General features: G+C 37.7%; 1 protein-coding gene across 2 annotated transcripts in view; it reads left to right on the top strand.

Moving 5' to 3' along the window:
* LOC122073650 (U4/U6 small nuclear ribonucleoprotein Prp31 homolog) overlaps window positions 1–12,185 on the top strand; it is a 34,149-nt gene extending 21,964 nt beyond the window's left edge. The window contains exons 6-10 of one of the 2 annotated variants that reach the window (XR_006138844.1): window positions 6,040–6,142; window positions 6,365–6,440; window positions 11,137–11,290; window positions 11,376–11,490; window positions 11,589–12,185. Coding sequence is in view for 1 of the 2 variants with exons in the window: in XM_042638273.1 (XP_042494207.1) it covers window positions 6,040–6,142; window positions 6,365–6,440; window positions 11,137–11,241 (284 nt within the window). In the remaining variant the exon portion in view is untranslated. Of the gene's footprint in view, window positions 1–6,039; window positions 6,143–6,364; window positions 6,441–11,136; window positions 11,291–11,375 lie in introns of both variants that reach the window. The other variant, XM_042638273.1, reaches the window with a different exon arrangement.
* Window positions 12,186–14,760: the final 2,575 nt, after the last annotated feature.

Genomic DNA, 14,760 nt, shown 5'->3' with positions numbered 1-14,760 from the left:
CAGAACAGAGAAGGGAGATTTGTCGGACAAAACAGAGGATGGCATGCGGTTAATCAAATGACATGCAGTTAAGACACGATCACACCAAAAATGCTTGGGAACATGCATATGTAGCATCATGGCTCGGGCAACCTCAAGGAGGTGCTCTGCTACTCCATTTTGCTGTGGAGTATAGGTACAACTAGTTTGGTGGATCATCCCATGAGTATTACAAAAATCAGAAATGTCAGTTTGAGCATATTCTAAAGCATTATCAGAATGAAAGATTTTAATAGGAATGCCAAACTGAGTCTTTATTTCATTATGGAATTTTGTAAATACATGTAAAAATTCAGATATGTCCTTTAACATGTAAAGCCATGTAAGGCGGGAATGATCATCCACAAAAGTCACAAAATACCGAAACCCAAATCTATTACTGACTCTGCAAGAACCCCATACATCAGAATTGACTAAAGAAAATAAAGATGGACTACGAGACACAGAGCGAGATGGGAATGACACACGGTGATGTTTCCCCAACTCACAATCTTCACACTCTAACCTAGGAGTAGACTTAAAACTAGGAAATAAAAGCTGTAATGTAGAAAGAAACAAATGACCTAAACGACAATGCCATTGAAAAGGAGTGATGCCCCAATAGCCGTAACAGCAACAGAAGAGGTAGGAAAGCCGCTGTTGAGGTAACATAATCCATTCTTTTCATGCCCTCCACCAATCGTCTTCATCGTGTGAAGATCCTGAAAGACACAGTAAGAAGGAAAGAATGTTACTGAGCAATTTAAGGAACTAGTTAATTGACTCACAGAGAGAAGACTTAATGGAAATTGAGGAACATGTAAGACAGAGGATAAGTTTATGGATGGGGTAGGTAAGATAGAACCGTGACCTAGAACTGGTGTTGAAGAACCATTAGCAAGAATCACAGAGTTATAACTGGAATTAGTAGAAAAATCCTTAAAAAGTGATGACTTATAGGTCATGTGGGCAGAAACACCTGAATTAATGATCCAGGGGGTAGATGTAGTAGTAAGGAGGGTTGAGGTACCTGTGTGGGCTAGGGTAGCAGTGGATGTGGACGCACCGGTCGATGTATTAGCAAATGCCTCAAGAGTGTGCAAGCGCCGAAGCATCTGGTTGATGTCATCTTGTAGACCGGTAGCTGAATCTCCTAAAGAAGGTGTTGGTTTAGTGTCAACTGGAGCCATTGTGTCCATACCTTCATCAGACACTGCATGATTAACTAACTGTGTTGCCCACTTTGGTTTGTCATGCTTTTCCCAACAAGTTTCCACAGTATGATTGGGCTTTCCACAGAAAGTACATTGGCGTGCAGTACGGTCAGAGGGCTGTCCACCAGATCCTCGACCAGTCGATCCACAACCTCCCCCACGACCGCGACCACGTCCACGTCCACGTCCACGGTTGGCATGGAAGGCAGAATTGTCTTTAGAAGACTGATCAGGTTTGGTGGAAGAGGTAATGCGCTGCAGGCATGAGTATGTATCATTCAAAGTAGGCACAATATCTCCTGCAAGTAAGTGACCCTTCACTGCCTTCAGGTCATTGTTCAGAGCAGCCAAGAATTTGGAGACGAAGAACTCGTTATGATGAGCCTTCAATTTTTCAATGTCAGTGGTCAAGGGTTGAAAGGCATTGAGTTCTTCAACCATACCCCTGAAAGTACTGTAGTATTCTGCAATTGGCTTGTCTGACTGGTGATACTGAAACAGTTTTTTATAGATATCATAGATACGGGTCATATTCTTCTCTTGAGAGTAGGTCTCCTTCAAATCATTCCACACTCCCTTGGCAGTAGAATGAAACATAACATTGGCAGCGACATCGGGTTCCATACTGTTCCATAACCAAATTAAAATTAATGCATTCTCTTTCTGCCATTGAGCATAACCAGCTTCAGATTCTTTGGGAGAATCAAAGATGGTGTAATCAAGCTTGTCCTTAGCCATCAGATATTTCTTGATTGACTGAGCCCAAAGAAGGTAATTCGAGCTTCCCTTAAGCTTGATAGATGTAATCTGGGCATTAACATTGTCCGAGGTAGAAGAAGTAGTAGTAGTAGTAGGGGTAGGGACTTTGATCTCAGCCATGAGAATCAAATAATAATCACCCACCAAGTAGGAAAAACAGCAGCAGTAAGCAATCGGACACCACAAAGCTCAACAAAAAATAACCAGCCGATGGGTGCAGCAGTAGTGTCGAATCAGCCTTTGATAGGAGAACAAAAAATTCTGCAAGAAGGCTAATCGCATGGACAAAAACCACAGTAGGCAGCAGTAACTTTCAGCAGCAAGTATATAAAAAGTACAAAGTAGTAGTAGCAGCCATCTATGATGAAGTAGCAGTAGCAGCCATTGGTAGAGGAGAACAAGTCCAGAGGCTTTCTTAAACAGTGAGAACCAGCATAAACCTGATAGCAGCAGTATGGAAGATGATGTACATGTACTGTAGATCACTTCATATTAATTATGTCATAGTAATTGCAGCAAAGAAGGCGGCTGCACACCAAGGAAGTTTATCGCTAGGTTGAAATCAGCAGCAATAGGTTTGTTTGGACCAATCAATTTGATTAAACCTGCTATGATACCATGTTGCAATATTAATTAGATGTAACCAGAATCAGAAACAAGAAGAAGAAGAAGAAGAGAAGAGAAGAGAAGAAGAAGAGAAGAAGGAGAGACCGAAAGCTGTCCAGAAACAGAGCAGCCTGCGATCTGTCCATAATAGACTGATCGCAGGTCAATGTAGTGAATATATATTGCGTAAAACAAAGAAGAAAGTACAGAAAAGCCCCTCACTTAAGTCGTAAGGTGTCTATGGAGCAATCTCCGGGGTATGTTGCTCAGGGGGAGAGTACAGGTCGTGTGTGTTGCTTACACAAGGCTATATATGGGCTGAAACAGTCTCCTCAGGCATGGTTTGACAAGTTCAGTGCTATCATAGTTACTTGTGGTTTTTCTCAGTGTTATTTTGATCATTCTGTGTTTGTTCGTCGCAAAGGTGATAAGTTGGTCGTCTTGGTTGTATATGTTGATGACATTATTCTGACTGGTAATGATGAGGTAGGAATTTCTGAAGTAAAAGATCATCTCCAACACCATTTTCAGACAAAGGATCTAGGCCAACTTCATTATTTCCTTGGGATTGAGGTAATCCGCTGCAAGAAAGGGATTAGTCTGTCTCAAAGGAAGTATGTGATGGATCTTCTCTCTGATACTGGATGCTTGCATCCAGACCCGTTGATATTCTTATGGACCCTCACCAAAAGTTTGGTGTGGATGATGGTGAACCTCTCCAAGATGTGCATCAGTACAGGAGCGAGATTGGCAAGTTAATTTACCTCACTATGACTTGTCCTGACATTTCCTATTCTGTTGGGGTCCTTAGTCAATTCATGCAGTCTCCTCAAAAAGCACATTGGGATGCTGCTGTTCGTGTTATTCTTTATCTAAAAGGTGCTCCTGGAAAATGGTTGATTTATCGTCTGAATTGGCATATGGAACTAGTGCGGTATTCTAATGCTGATTGGGTTGACTCTACTAGTGATCGGAGATCTACTACTGGATACTGCACTTTTGTTGGAGGTAATCTTATTACGTGGCGTAGGAAGAAGCAGACTACTATTGCTCGGTCCAGTGCAGAAGCTGAGTACAGAGCCATGGCTCATACTACTGCTGAGTTGATGTGGCTGTGGTCGTTACTTTTGGAGCTGGGGTTTCCAATGACCAAGCCAATGAAAATGTATTGTGACAACCAAGCTGTGGTTTATATTGCTAGTAATCCAGTCTTCCATGAGAGAACCAAACACATAGAAGTGGACTGCCATTTTGTTTGTGATGCTGTTCTGAAGAGGCTGATTGAAACTCCTTTTGTTCCTTCATCGGATAAGTTAGCTGATATGTTCACTAAGTTTTTTTTTGCCCCCACTTTTCGCAATGGTTGTACCAAGCTGAGCATGGGTGATGTGTATGCTCCAGCTTGAGGGGGAGTATTTGTTGGGAAACATGTCCACACTCCTTACCATGTTTTGGTGTTAACAAACAAACATACATCTTTAACTTGGTTTGATAAAATGTGATTAGCTTGAAGAAAGTGTAATTAGCTTGAAGAAACACTTAGAAGGTCGAATCAAGACATGAAGCTTAAAGACATGGAATTGCAAACAAGAAGAAAAGAAGATGAAGTGCCAAAGAGTGGAAAGTTCAAGTGAAGAAGAAGACCACTAGGATAGATTAGTCACTTTTAATGTAATTTGTAATTTCCACATATATATATGCACTCACCACATGCATGTGCATTGTATCATACTAGAATGACCATAGAGCATACTTTGACCAAGTATGGAAAGTCTCTAAGTGGTGTGGAACACTCATTAACCTGACTCAAGGGTATTTTAGGGAATCTTAAAATTAGTATCAGGGGATGAAACCTTCATAGAAGTTGTAGGAAATTGAGTTGTGATTCCAACGCAACTGATCTCAGATCAATCTGAAGTCGGACCGAAAAGTTATGGTCAAAACACTGACAACTGGTCAGTATGATAACATTCTGTCAAAACAGAGCATGTCATATTGGCGGTCGACCGGCTGGAAGCCCCGGTTGACCGGAACTGTCCGAGACCATAGGCAGTCGACCGGTAGAAAGTCCCGGTCGACCGGTGACTGCCTGGAAGTGCCCCAACGGCTATATTTTGCCTCAATGGCTCTTGGCGGTCGACCAGCTATCGATGGCGGTCGACCGGTGGTCCCAGAATACGTCCGTTAGAGACTGATTTCCTGCCTAAAATGCTTCACTAAGTTCACCTATAAATACCCAAACCACTCTTAATTAAATATTGATTAAGAAAGAGCTTTAAGAGCAGTATTGCAAGCATTCAAGAATTATATATTCTACTTGAGTTGTTCTATTGCACCAATCCCAACAAAAGGCTCAAGTCTCAATCAAAGTCCTCTACTCTCTCCTGTGCAAGTCAAAGTCATAAGAGAGGACTTTACAAAAGGTGCATCATTCATATCTCATTCTCATCATTTGCACCACACCTGAGGTATTCCTCCTATTCCACTATTTATTATTTATTTCTGTTTTTACAATTCTAGACTGTACTTAGGATTGTAAGGATTCTCTTATCCATAAAAGAGAAAGGTGTCTCTCTACCTCTAAAAGAGATTGTAAAGACGTCTCTCTGCCTGGAAAGGGGATTTGTAAGGATACTCTTATCCATGAAAAAGATTGTAAAGGTTTTCTTCCCTACCTACCGTACTGAAAGGGAGAACTAGTGGAATAGCTTACAAGAGGATTTTTGTAGGGAGTGGACTAGACTCGAATTGAGTCGAACCACTATAAATCTTGTGTTTGTGGTTGTACTTGTTTTATTTTCTCCGCATTATTTTAACTTGCAGTCACACTTGTGACCTATTTATCGAAAAGATTTAAATTCCACTAGTATAACCTATTCACCCCCCCCTCTAGGTTATTTCAGTATTAAGAATTAGCGCTAATCCCGATAAGGGATTAGCGGGATTAGCGTCAAAACCAAGACCCCATAGGGGCCTTTTGGTCCTATTGGGTCCAGATGTGAGTGTTTTAGGGTTGCGACTTAAGTGAGGGGCTTTTCTGTACTTTTTTCTTTGCTTTACGCAATATATATTCACTACATTGACCTGTGATCAGTCTATTCTGGACTGATCGCAGGCTGCTCTGTTTCTGGACAGCTTTCGGTCTCTCCTTCCCTTCTTCTTCTTCTCTTCTCTTCTTCTTCTTGTTTCTGATTCTGGTTACATCTAATTAATATTGCAACAAAAGTAGTCATGAGTTAAAAATGGAGAAATCTATCTGCATGAAGTGACAATCTTTGTACATAATGATTTTACCAATTGTTCTGTAACAAAGATTCTACTGATTTTTGACAGTGTATCTTGATTGTTCTGCAGCTTCTTATTTAGTTTAGCTTAATGTAGTTCAGCACACCTGGAGACTTTTATTTCTCACTACTGTCTGTGTTCTCTCTCCTTTACTTAGGTGATGGACTGGGAGAAGGATATGGTATGCTTGGTCAGGCTGGAAGTGGGAAGTTACGTGTAGCTGTTGGTCAGAGCAAACTTGCTACTAAGGTTGCAAAGAAGTACGTCTTTGTTTTGATTTTCTTTCTCTTCTCTTTTCTTTTACTGGTTATGCTTAACTTTCTTCCCATGCTGTTATCAATTTACTCTCTGAGAGTAAAATAATGCCTCACTAGTCAATATTGCACACTAGGCTATACTTTTACCTCCTATTTTCATTTACTCTTGAATTCTTAAAATAAACCTTGTCTACATGACCTTATACCTTGCTTGACCGTTTCCAGGTTCAAAGAAAAGAACTATGGCAGCAGTGGTGCCACTTCAGGGTTGACTTCTAGTTTGGCATTTACACCTGTGCAGGTTAGTATCTAGTTGGTACCATCATTTACTATTTCATGTTATCCCTTGCTGTGGATAGCTCTTTTGTCTCCTGTTTAAATTATCATCATCGAGTTGGAGTCCGTATTTGCACCAAGTGGAAGTGAAAACTGGAAAAATGCACAGGTTAGTATCTAGTTGGTTTTTTCTGTGGGTTTTTCTTTTGGATATTTCAGTACATCATTCTTTTGTTGCTAAAAAATGGACACTGGTGCGATAAGCCAACTGAGGTTTAATCTGTGTGCCCCAATCTAGTCCCATATGTTGGAAGCTCTTCCTGCAAGATACCTTATCTTGATACATAAGATGGAAAGGTCTGGGGATGTGAATTTTTAGTTTAGTGGTGAAGGGAAGCTATTTATCTCAGGGTTTCATAAGCTCGAGGGAAAGAATTTGGAAGAAAATAGACCCCTCATTTTCTAAAGTAGCATTAATTTGGCTCTACTAGGTGTCGATCTTTTCTTCTGTTTACTTGAAAAATTTTGAGAATAGAATTGGGCCAGCTGGAAAAATCACTGGATATGTTGATGATGAACCCTACGCTGAATAGGCAGTGACAATGGATCGTGCTATGTCAATTTCAGGTCATGTTGAGACATGGGTGTGACATAAATGTCTTGACCTGAACACGCCCACAAAACTAATTGGTTTTGTGGGTTAACCTGAACATGTCAGGAAAACATACTTCCCAACCCGAATATGACATTACAAGACACGATTAGTGAATGTATTGTGTTTGGATTGATTCCGAAATGATACAAATGACATAAAAATGATAAAGAAAATAAAAATTTATCATAAGAAAAGGTTAAAATATGTTATTCACTTTGGTGGGTTTTGACATAAGAATGGCCTTTTTTTGTAGTCATTTTTCGTGTTGACACTAATAATGGCCGTGTCCTAGTGTCCGACTTTTGCATGTGCACTAGACATCCCATAAATACCCATCTGATTTGATTCAACATGGGGATATTCTACGGGTATATGAAGTTTTCAGGTAATGGAGGATATCTCCGTTGGCCTGGTATCAAGAAATTAATAGAAGCAGCCAAATAATAGCAAGATTAGAAGTATTTTTTTCTTTGGTTGCTAGTGGTCAGGTAATGGAGGATATCTCCGTTTGCCTGGTATCAAGAAATTAATAGAAGAAGCCAAATAATAGCAAGATTAGAAGTTATTTTTTTCTTTGGTTGCTCTTGGTTTTTAGGCCATTGGGTAATGACTGACTACTCTATAAAGATGTTTAACCTATATTTCTGTTCACAAATTGGGGGAATACAATCAATCCTAATATCCATAGAGGCCAAAGAGCAAGGAGAAGTTCTGACTCCTTTGGATGGATTAGTGAAACTAAACTTGGATGGGCCTTCATGCAGGCCCTTCTAGAGTTGAAGTGATTAGATCTGGCAATAGAACTGTTTTAGGGGCTATCCAGGTCATAGTTTTTAAGGCGGTAAGGCGACGGAGGCGTTTGAGGGTCTTTTGGAGCGCCTTAGTGATAAGGCGGGCATAAAGAATCGCCTTATCGACTAAAGCGTTCCTGTGTAATTTTTTTTATAAAACCAATCTATTTGACTCAAATCCTAGTTGAATCCTATTACTCATATGTTAAATAAATATGAAAGGTTCATATTCATACCAATGTAAGATATTCATCAAGAAAACAAATCAATAAAGTGAATAAACTAAGTTCATCTTCATCAATTATCAATCATCAATCATCAATATTCAATCATCAATTATCAATCATCAATCATCAATCATATTAACATAAAATATAAATACATAATTATGAAACAAAATTATAAATATAAAGAAAAGAAGACAAAAAATATAAGTATTTATTATACTTACCTCTATGATGCCAAAATGAGTGCCTAAGCCCTAAGGTCATCCACTATATTTCTACTCTTGTCAAAGAAGATGAAGCTCACCGTTGCCGGAGCAAGCTCACCGCTATCGGAGCAAAATGGTCGCCTGGATCAGTGGTTCTTCCTTGTTCTTTGATTCCTTCTCAAAGCCCTTTCTTAAAACCCTTGAAAAAATCCAAACCCTATTTGTGAATCGTGTTTTTGTTTTGGTTATTTTTGGTGGAGTAAAGTTGATCCCATACATCTCAAGTGTTAACAAAACCATACACCTACCAATAAAAAAATCTATATTTGGAATCTTCATCAAGTAATTTTAAAATATGTTTAAAAAAAAAAAAAAACCCATAAGGTGCCACTTCACATAAGGCGGAGCACTGCCTTACCATCTCTAAACCGCATCAGCGCCAAGGCATTACTAAGACGTCACCTTACCAGCGCCTTAAAAACTATGATCCAGGTCCAATTGGCTTTGGGAATATTATGGGAGCTTAACTTAGCTCTCTTCACATGGGTTTGGACTTTGCCATTAGAGAGGGCTTTGGTTCTGTTAGAAGTATGGCATGAGAAAGAGAGAGCCATGGCCAGCTGTCTAGAGCAAGCCACCACTCCCCTTAGGGGATGTCTGGTCTAACTATAATTGGTTAGTAGATTGGAATTAGAAGTTGGATTTGTTTCCTGTTTGCATGTTTCTTATTCCTACAAGAGTATGCAATTGCAATTTGGGACTCCCATTTCCCAAATCGCAACTCCCTTTTCTTCTCTATTGTTTGCAGGTTCCATCATGGGCCACGAAGATTTAGCAATTACTATCATGCTTGGCTTACCTCTAATGAAGATTGTCTGTGGAGATTTGCTTATTTCATTAGACGCATAAATACCCAGCTTCTTGAGTGTAATGGCAATTCTATTGGAAGCCAAGAATAGCTAACATGATGTGGACATGTGATGCTTATTGAGGCAAACTAAACCCTAATTTAAGAAATTGGGAAAATAGCTTGCTTGAATCCATTGATAAACCAAAATCCCACAAGTGACTTTAAGGGAGATAAATTTTTATATGATACTGATAAGGAATAACAGTGAAGCTAACCCAAAAGTGCAACTAAGACTAAACAAAGTTTATTTCTGATTAAAAGAAGAGAAATTGATAATAATTACCAGAGGACAAATTCTTACCTTTTTACAAAATAAAGGGGTCCAATTATACCTAAGTCGGGGAGCGAACCTTGGTGCAACAGTTAAGTTGCATTATTGCAACCTGTTGGTTGCGGTTCTGAAACTAAGTTGAGCTATTGCAACGGTTAAAGGTTTTTTTTTCTTTTCTTTAATTGTAATTCAGTGGGGAACAAGTAAGAACAGGCAGAGGTGATATGTTGTATAGAAAAAGTAATAAAGGAGACCGGTGAATCTGAAAATAATTACCAGAATTGACTAAACTGTTACCAGATGATTAAATATGATATATGAGATGAAAAGAGAGAAGCAAATAAGCTGGAAACAGAAAATTCGATAATGGTATCTCTGATAGAAGAAGAAGAGGAGGATAGAGGAAAAAGAGAGATTAATGGAGGAACTAATCTGTAACACTGTGGGTAAACTGGCTTTCTGTGCTACTATCAACCATCTTTGGATGGAGTGCCACATCCGTAGATGGACCCCCAAATCTAGATCTCCAGATATGATTTGGAAAGCTATCTACTTTGATGTTACTTCTAAAGCCCAAAGACTTCATGCCCTTCACCCTCACCCTCACCCTCACCCCACTCCTTCCACCCCAAAAAATTCTCACATCAAAGCTTCTTGGAACCTGCAGGTTGACCTCATCCATCCTTCTTGAGATTGCTGCTGGATGTTCCCCCACCCCCCCCTTTTGTTTGTTCTTGCTGCAGCAAGGGTGCTTCTTTTGTTTTGCTGCTGTTGTGTGCAGCTTTGTTTATCCTGATCCCCCTTGGGTAGGCTTTTCCTTGTTGGCTTAAGCCTACCCCCCCCCCCCCCTCTTGTATATTCTTCTTCTTCCTGGTAATGAATTATTTTATTCATCCAAAAAAAAAAAAAAAATCTGGGCTGAAGAGAGTCAGAGAGGAAGAAAACCCATAGGAGAAGATTCAACAACAAAACATCTTGCATGCCTCTTCAATGCCTAAATCGTTTGTTGATTGTGTATACAACCTAAAGGTCGAAGGTTCAAGGCTTGTTCTCGGATAACTAAAAAAAAAAAAGCCTTTATGAAGACTAAATTAGAAGTTCCATTTAAAAATCCATTGTATTAGGGATACACCAAACAACCTTTATGAAGACCAAATTAGGAAGTTTAATTTAAAAAATCCTCTAAATTAGGGATACACTATTTATAACGATTAAACTCAAGGTTTGAAGTATCGTATCTGCCGATACGAACCGATACATTTCGTATTTTTAAGATACAGAAACGATACAATACCCTAAAAAAATTAGTATTAGTACATGTAAGAAACTTCATCTTTTCTACATAATTAATTGAATGTGCTTGTCTCATCTTACTTTATTTTCATTTTTATGAACAATATATTTTACATATTACTTATTTGTAGCGTTTTATGATTCAAAACTGTGTTTTGCGTATATCCTAAGCATTTCATACATTTGTTGACTACTGTGTTATGTGCTAGTCAGGTTTTTCAGCTTTTTTTTTTTTTTTTGGTGGGGGGGTGTTGGGGGTGGGAGGGGTGGGTTGTGTGGGGGTGGGGTGAGGTAGAGGTTTTTACATACCTGTTAAATGTATTTTTCTTTAATCCCAATGGCATTTTGCATGTTATGTTATGTTGTAGGGAATCGAGCTCACAAATCCACAGGCATTGAATCAGCTGGGTAGTGGTACTCAAAGTACCTACTTCTCAGAAGTAGGAACTTTCTCAAAGATCAAGAGAACTTGAACCACCTTAAAGGTTGCCTTTGTACGGTTGGTCATTTTTGGCCCTTAAAGTAAGTAAAATTTGAGGACAGAATGCAATTGACAAAAAGATCAAGTTAAGTAAAGCTCCTTTCTGATCGTGTGTTTTACTATTAGCTTCCATTTTGATGGAAGTTCCAAATGCAGGATTTTTCCATGAAGACCGATTGTCAGCCAAATGTAACTCATTGTTTATTTCAATTTAGATTGAAGAGAGTGGGTTCTTTGTGAGGTATTCCTCTTTAATGATATCACTTAAAAGCTCCTCTATATAGGAATCTTTACATTCTACAGGATATCTTCTTACTAATTGAATAAATGGGATGGAAGACCACTATGTGTTGCTGGAGCCTGTGGACTACTAGACCTGGGACATCAAATTTGTGAACTCTATCAGTACTTTACATCAAGATGACATATTAACCCTGAGAAGGATCATGCTTGTTAAGGTGCTGTTGTGTGTGGAAACTCTGTACGTTTGATGGAATTGTAACAGATCTCAATTCAGTAATTTTGGGATACAGTCGGGAGGGCCACTTCTCATGCTCTTTGCTGCCACCACTTGTTGCAAGATTTGTCTCATCTCTTTTCAAGTAAAAGAACTTGAGATGAACCGGGGGGCTGGCTCAGTTTGATTCAGGCTCCGGGTATGCTTGTTTACAAATATTTTTAAGGGTAAAAGCATGAGTTATTCTATTATTTAGTGTGCTATAAGATAGTTGGAATTTATTGTTCAAAAATCTTAGATGCAAATTGTAATGATGTGCATGTTGATCAATTTGATATAATATCCTTAAAAACCTTACTCTCTGGAGGCCGCAGGTCTCTCGTAAATTCCTATTGAGTAACCTGCCGAGATAATCTCTGTTATTATTTTCATACTTTTGTTTCATTTCTTGTTTTTATGACCAGGAAATTTTTGTACAATTTTTTGATCTTTTCTCATTTTTACTCAAGCCATTGGTATCTTCCCTTTTCTTGTGTTTTTTTTTTCTTCTTGTGTTGGTGCAAATGAAATAACAAAGGGATGCAAATATAATTCTCCTGGGGAGAAATTTTCAGGTTGTGCAAATGGCAATCATGCCCAATGACGTTTCATTTTTTTAGATTTTTTTTTTTTAAGATTTTGATCAGTAAATTCAGATTCTGTATATTATCTACACCTTTTCTAGTTCCCTTCCCCCCAACAAAGAAAAAGTATGAACAGGTACATAAATAAATATATGGCTTCGTCTAGTGTTGACCTACTAGGATCAAACATTCTATTCATCCATGTCACCACTCTATATGACACAAGTGAGATAAATCTAGGAGAGCCAGTGTTTTAAAATCTGTAATCGGTGATGGAGGCTGTCTGTCAGTGCCGATTTTGATTCAAACCAGACCGGAATCGGCTTGATCAGTCTGAAAAATCCCGAGGAATATTCTACTGATCAATCAAGTTGAAATTAATTGGTGTTTCAATGTTGTTGGTCCACTCTCAGTTAAAGAATATTTTTCACCTATTATTGCCAATGAATAAAGTCATTATAGTCATTGAAGAGTTCTATGGAGAAACTTGAACCTTTCATCACACCATTTGATTTACTTGATCTATGCCCTATGTACCCACCATCAAGCTTAACAAATTTGATCATCATAGATCATTGCACGAACTCACACAATCTATATCAACAGAGTATTATAAACTGCCTACTCCGTCATTTTTTTTTTTTTTCAAATGATGATACTCTTTCTTGTACAATTCATACGATTCTCCTTCTTCCACTTTCGTTGTGATCACCTTTTCTTCATGCACACACTGCAACGATCTATCGAGTGCCCTCGCTTTGATACTATTTGTTGGAGACAAATGTGTGACTGCGAGGAAGAGACCAATCAAACAATCACTTCAATATACGGTATTTAACATGATTCAGCGCAAATGTCTATATTACCCAAGAGAAACAAAGATTTTCCACTAAGCCAGAAAAAACTCTCTACACCATTCTCCACCCGAAGTGATTTTCCTTTGCTTTATATCTAGAATAATATGAAGGGAACCCAAAATGCCCATCATTTAGAATTCTACCATCATATATGTAATAAACAAAAACTTGACCCAATTACAAATACAAGTCCAATAATAATTATATGGACCATTACATAATACAAGACAAATCCTACCCCCATAAGACTGAGTATGCAAATCCATCCAAATCACCCTAATTATATAGATGATTATTGATACTCTTATACAGGATACTTTTGCACAATTGTACTCAAATTCCCAAATTTACACAATGCTTTCTTCCCTACTCTTTTTTATCCTTTTTTTTTTTTTATTAGAATAATTAAAGATGTGCTATTTTTTCATGACTTTGTTGATAGATTAATTTAACAACTTTTTCAAATGATATTTAGATAATCATGGTCAAACTTTAAGGGTTATAGGTGAATTCTAATTTTTATTACGTTGATATTTAAATTGAATTCTGAATTTCTATCAAATAAGTAGTTACTTGGTGCTCTAATTTCTAAGGTCATGTTTAGGAACCAAAAAAAGAAAAGAAAAGAAAATAGTATCAAAGAAAATAATAAGACAAAAAAGAATGATTACACAATGATTTTTATGTGTCTATCTCTCTTCTCAAATTCTTTTTTTTTTTTTTTGAATTTTTTTTTTTTGCTTTTCTTGACTTCCAAACATAGCCTAAAGGAATTTGACCAAGTCAATTTTCACTTGGTGGGAATGAAATATTAAAAGATTGGTATATAACCCATTGTTCTAATAGTATTCGTTTTATATTTTTTTACACCTAAAATTAAAAGAGAAAAAAAAAATTGAGAATTTAAATAAACAAGGAGGAAAGCATTCTTTGCATCTAAGTAATTAGGTATAATTCTACAAAAACATGTCATAAGAAAATATTGATAGTTATCAGTATACTTTAAAGGAGATACTTTAACTATCCCAAATTTAAAAGGTTCCTTTTATGTGGGACATAAAATTGAGATGCATAATATGGAACTTGTCATCTAGCCCATCTAAAGGACCTGAAGATGTAAAAATAACACTTCAAGACTCATTACATGTTCAAGGCCTTTCGTTTTTCTTGGCATATGTTATTTATTTATTTATTTTTTTTTTGAAAAGATTCAATTGTTTGAAATGAATTTCTAGATCATAGATTATTCAACATCATGTTGGTAAGGAAACCAAAATTCTTATTGATGGGCGTAATTTCATAAAAATCTCATGAAAGTACTTCTGCTCACTAAAGAAATTGGATGCAAAATTTGCAATTTTCTAATCTATCCATCTATCCTATTTTCAACCCAGTTTCTTACATACTTTTTTGTTTTTGAGGGGGTAGGGGGTGGGGAACATGGTTTCCACATAGCCCTTAACGACATCTTCTTTAACACTTGTTTTAACTACTACATGATAATTACATTTAAAAATGTCTAAGTTCAGTGAACATGCTGCTCCGCATTATTATTAAATAATTTGTTGAACTTT

The sequence above is a fragment of the Macadamia integrifolia genome, chromosome 3, assembly GCF_013358625.1.
Source record: "Macadamia integrifolia cultivar HAES 741 chromosome 3, SCU_Mint_v3, whole genome shotgun sequence".
NCBI classification, from domain to species: Eukaryota; Viridiplantae; Streptophyta; class Magnoliopsida; order Proteales; family Proteaceae; genus Macadamia; species Macadamia integrifolia.
This window is presented reverse-complemented; position numbering and strand designations above follow the sequence as displayed.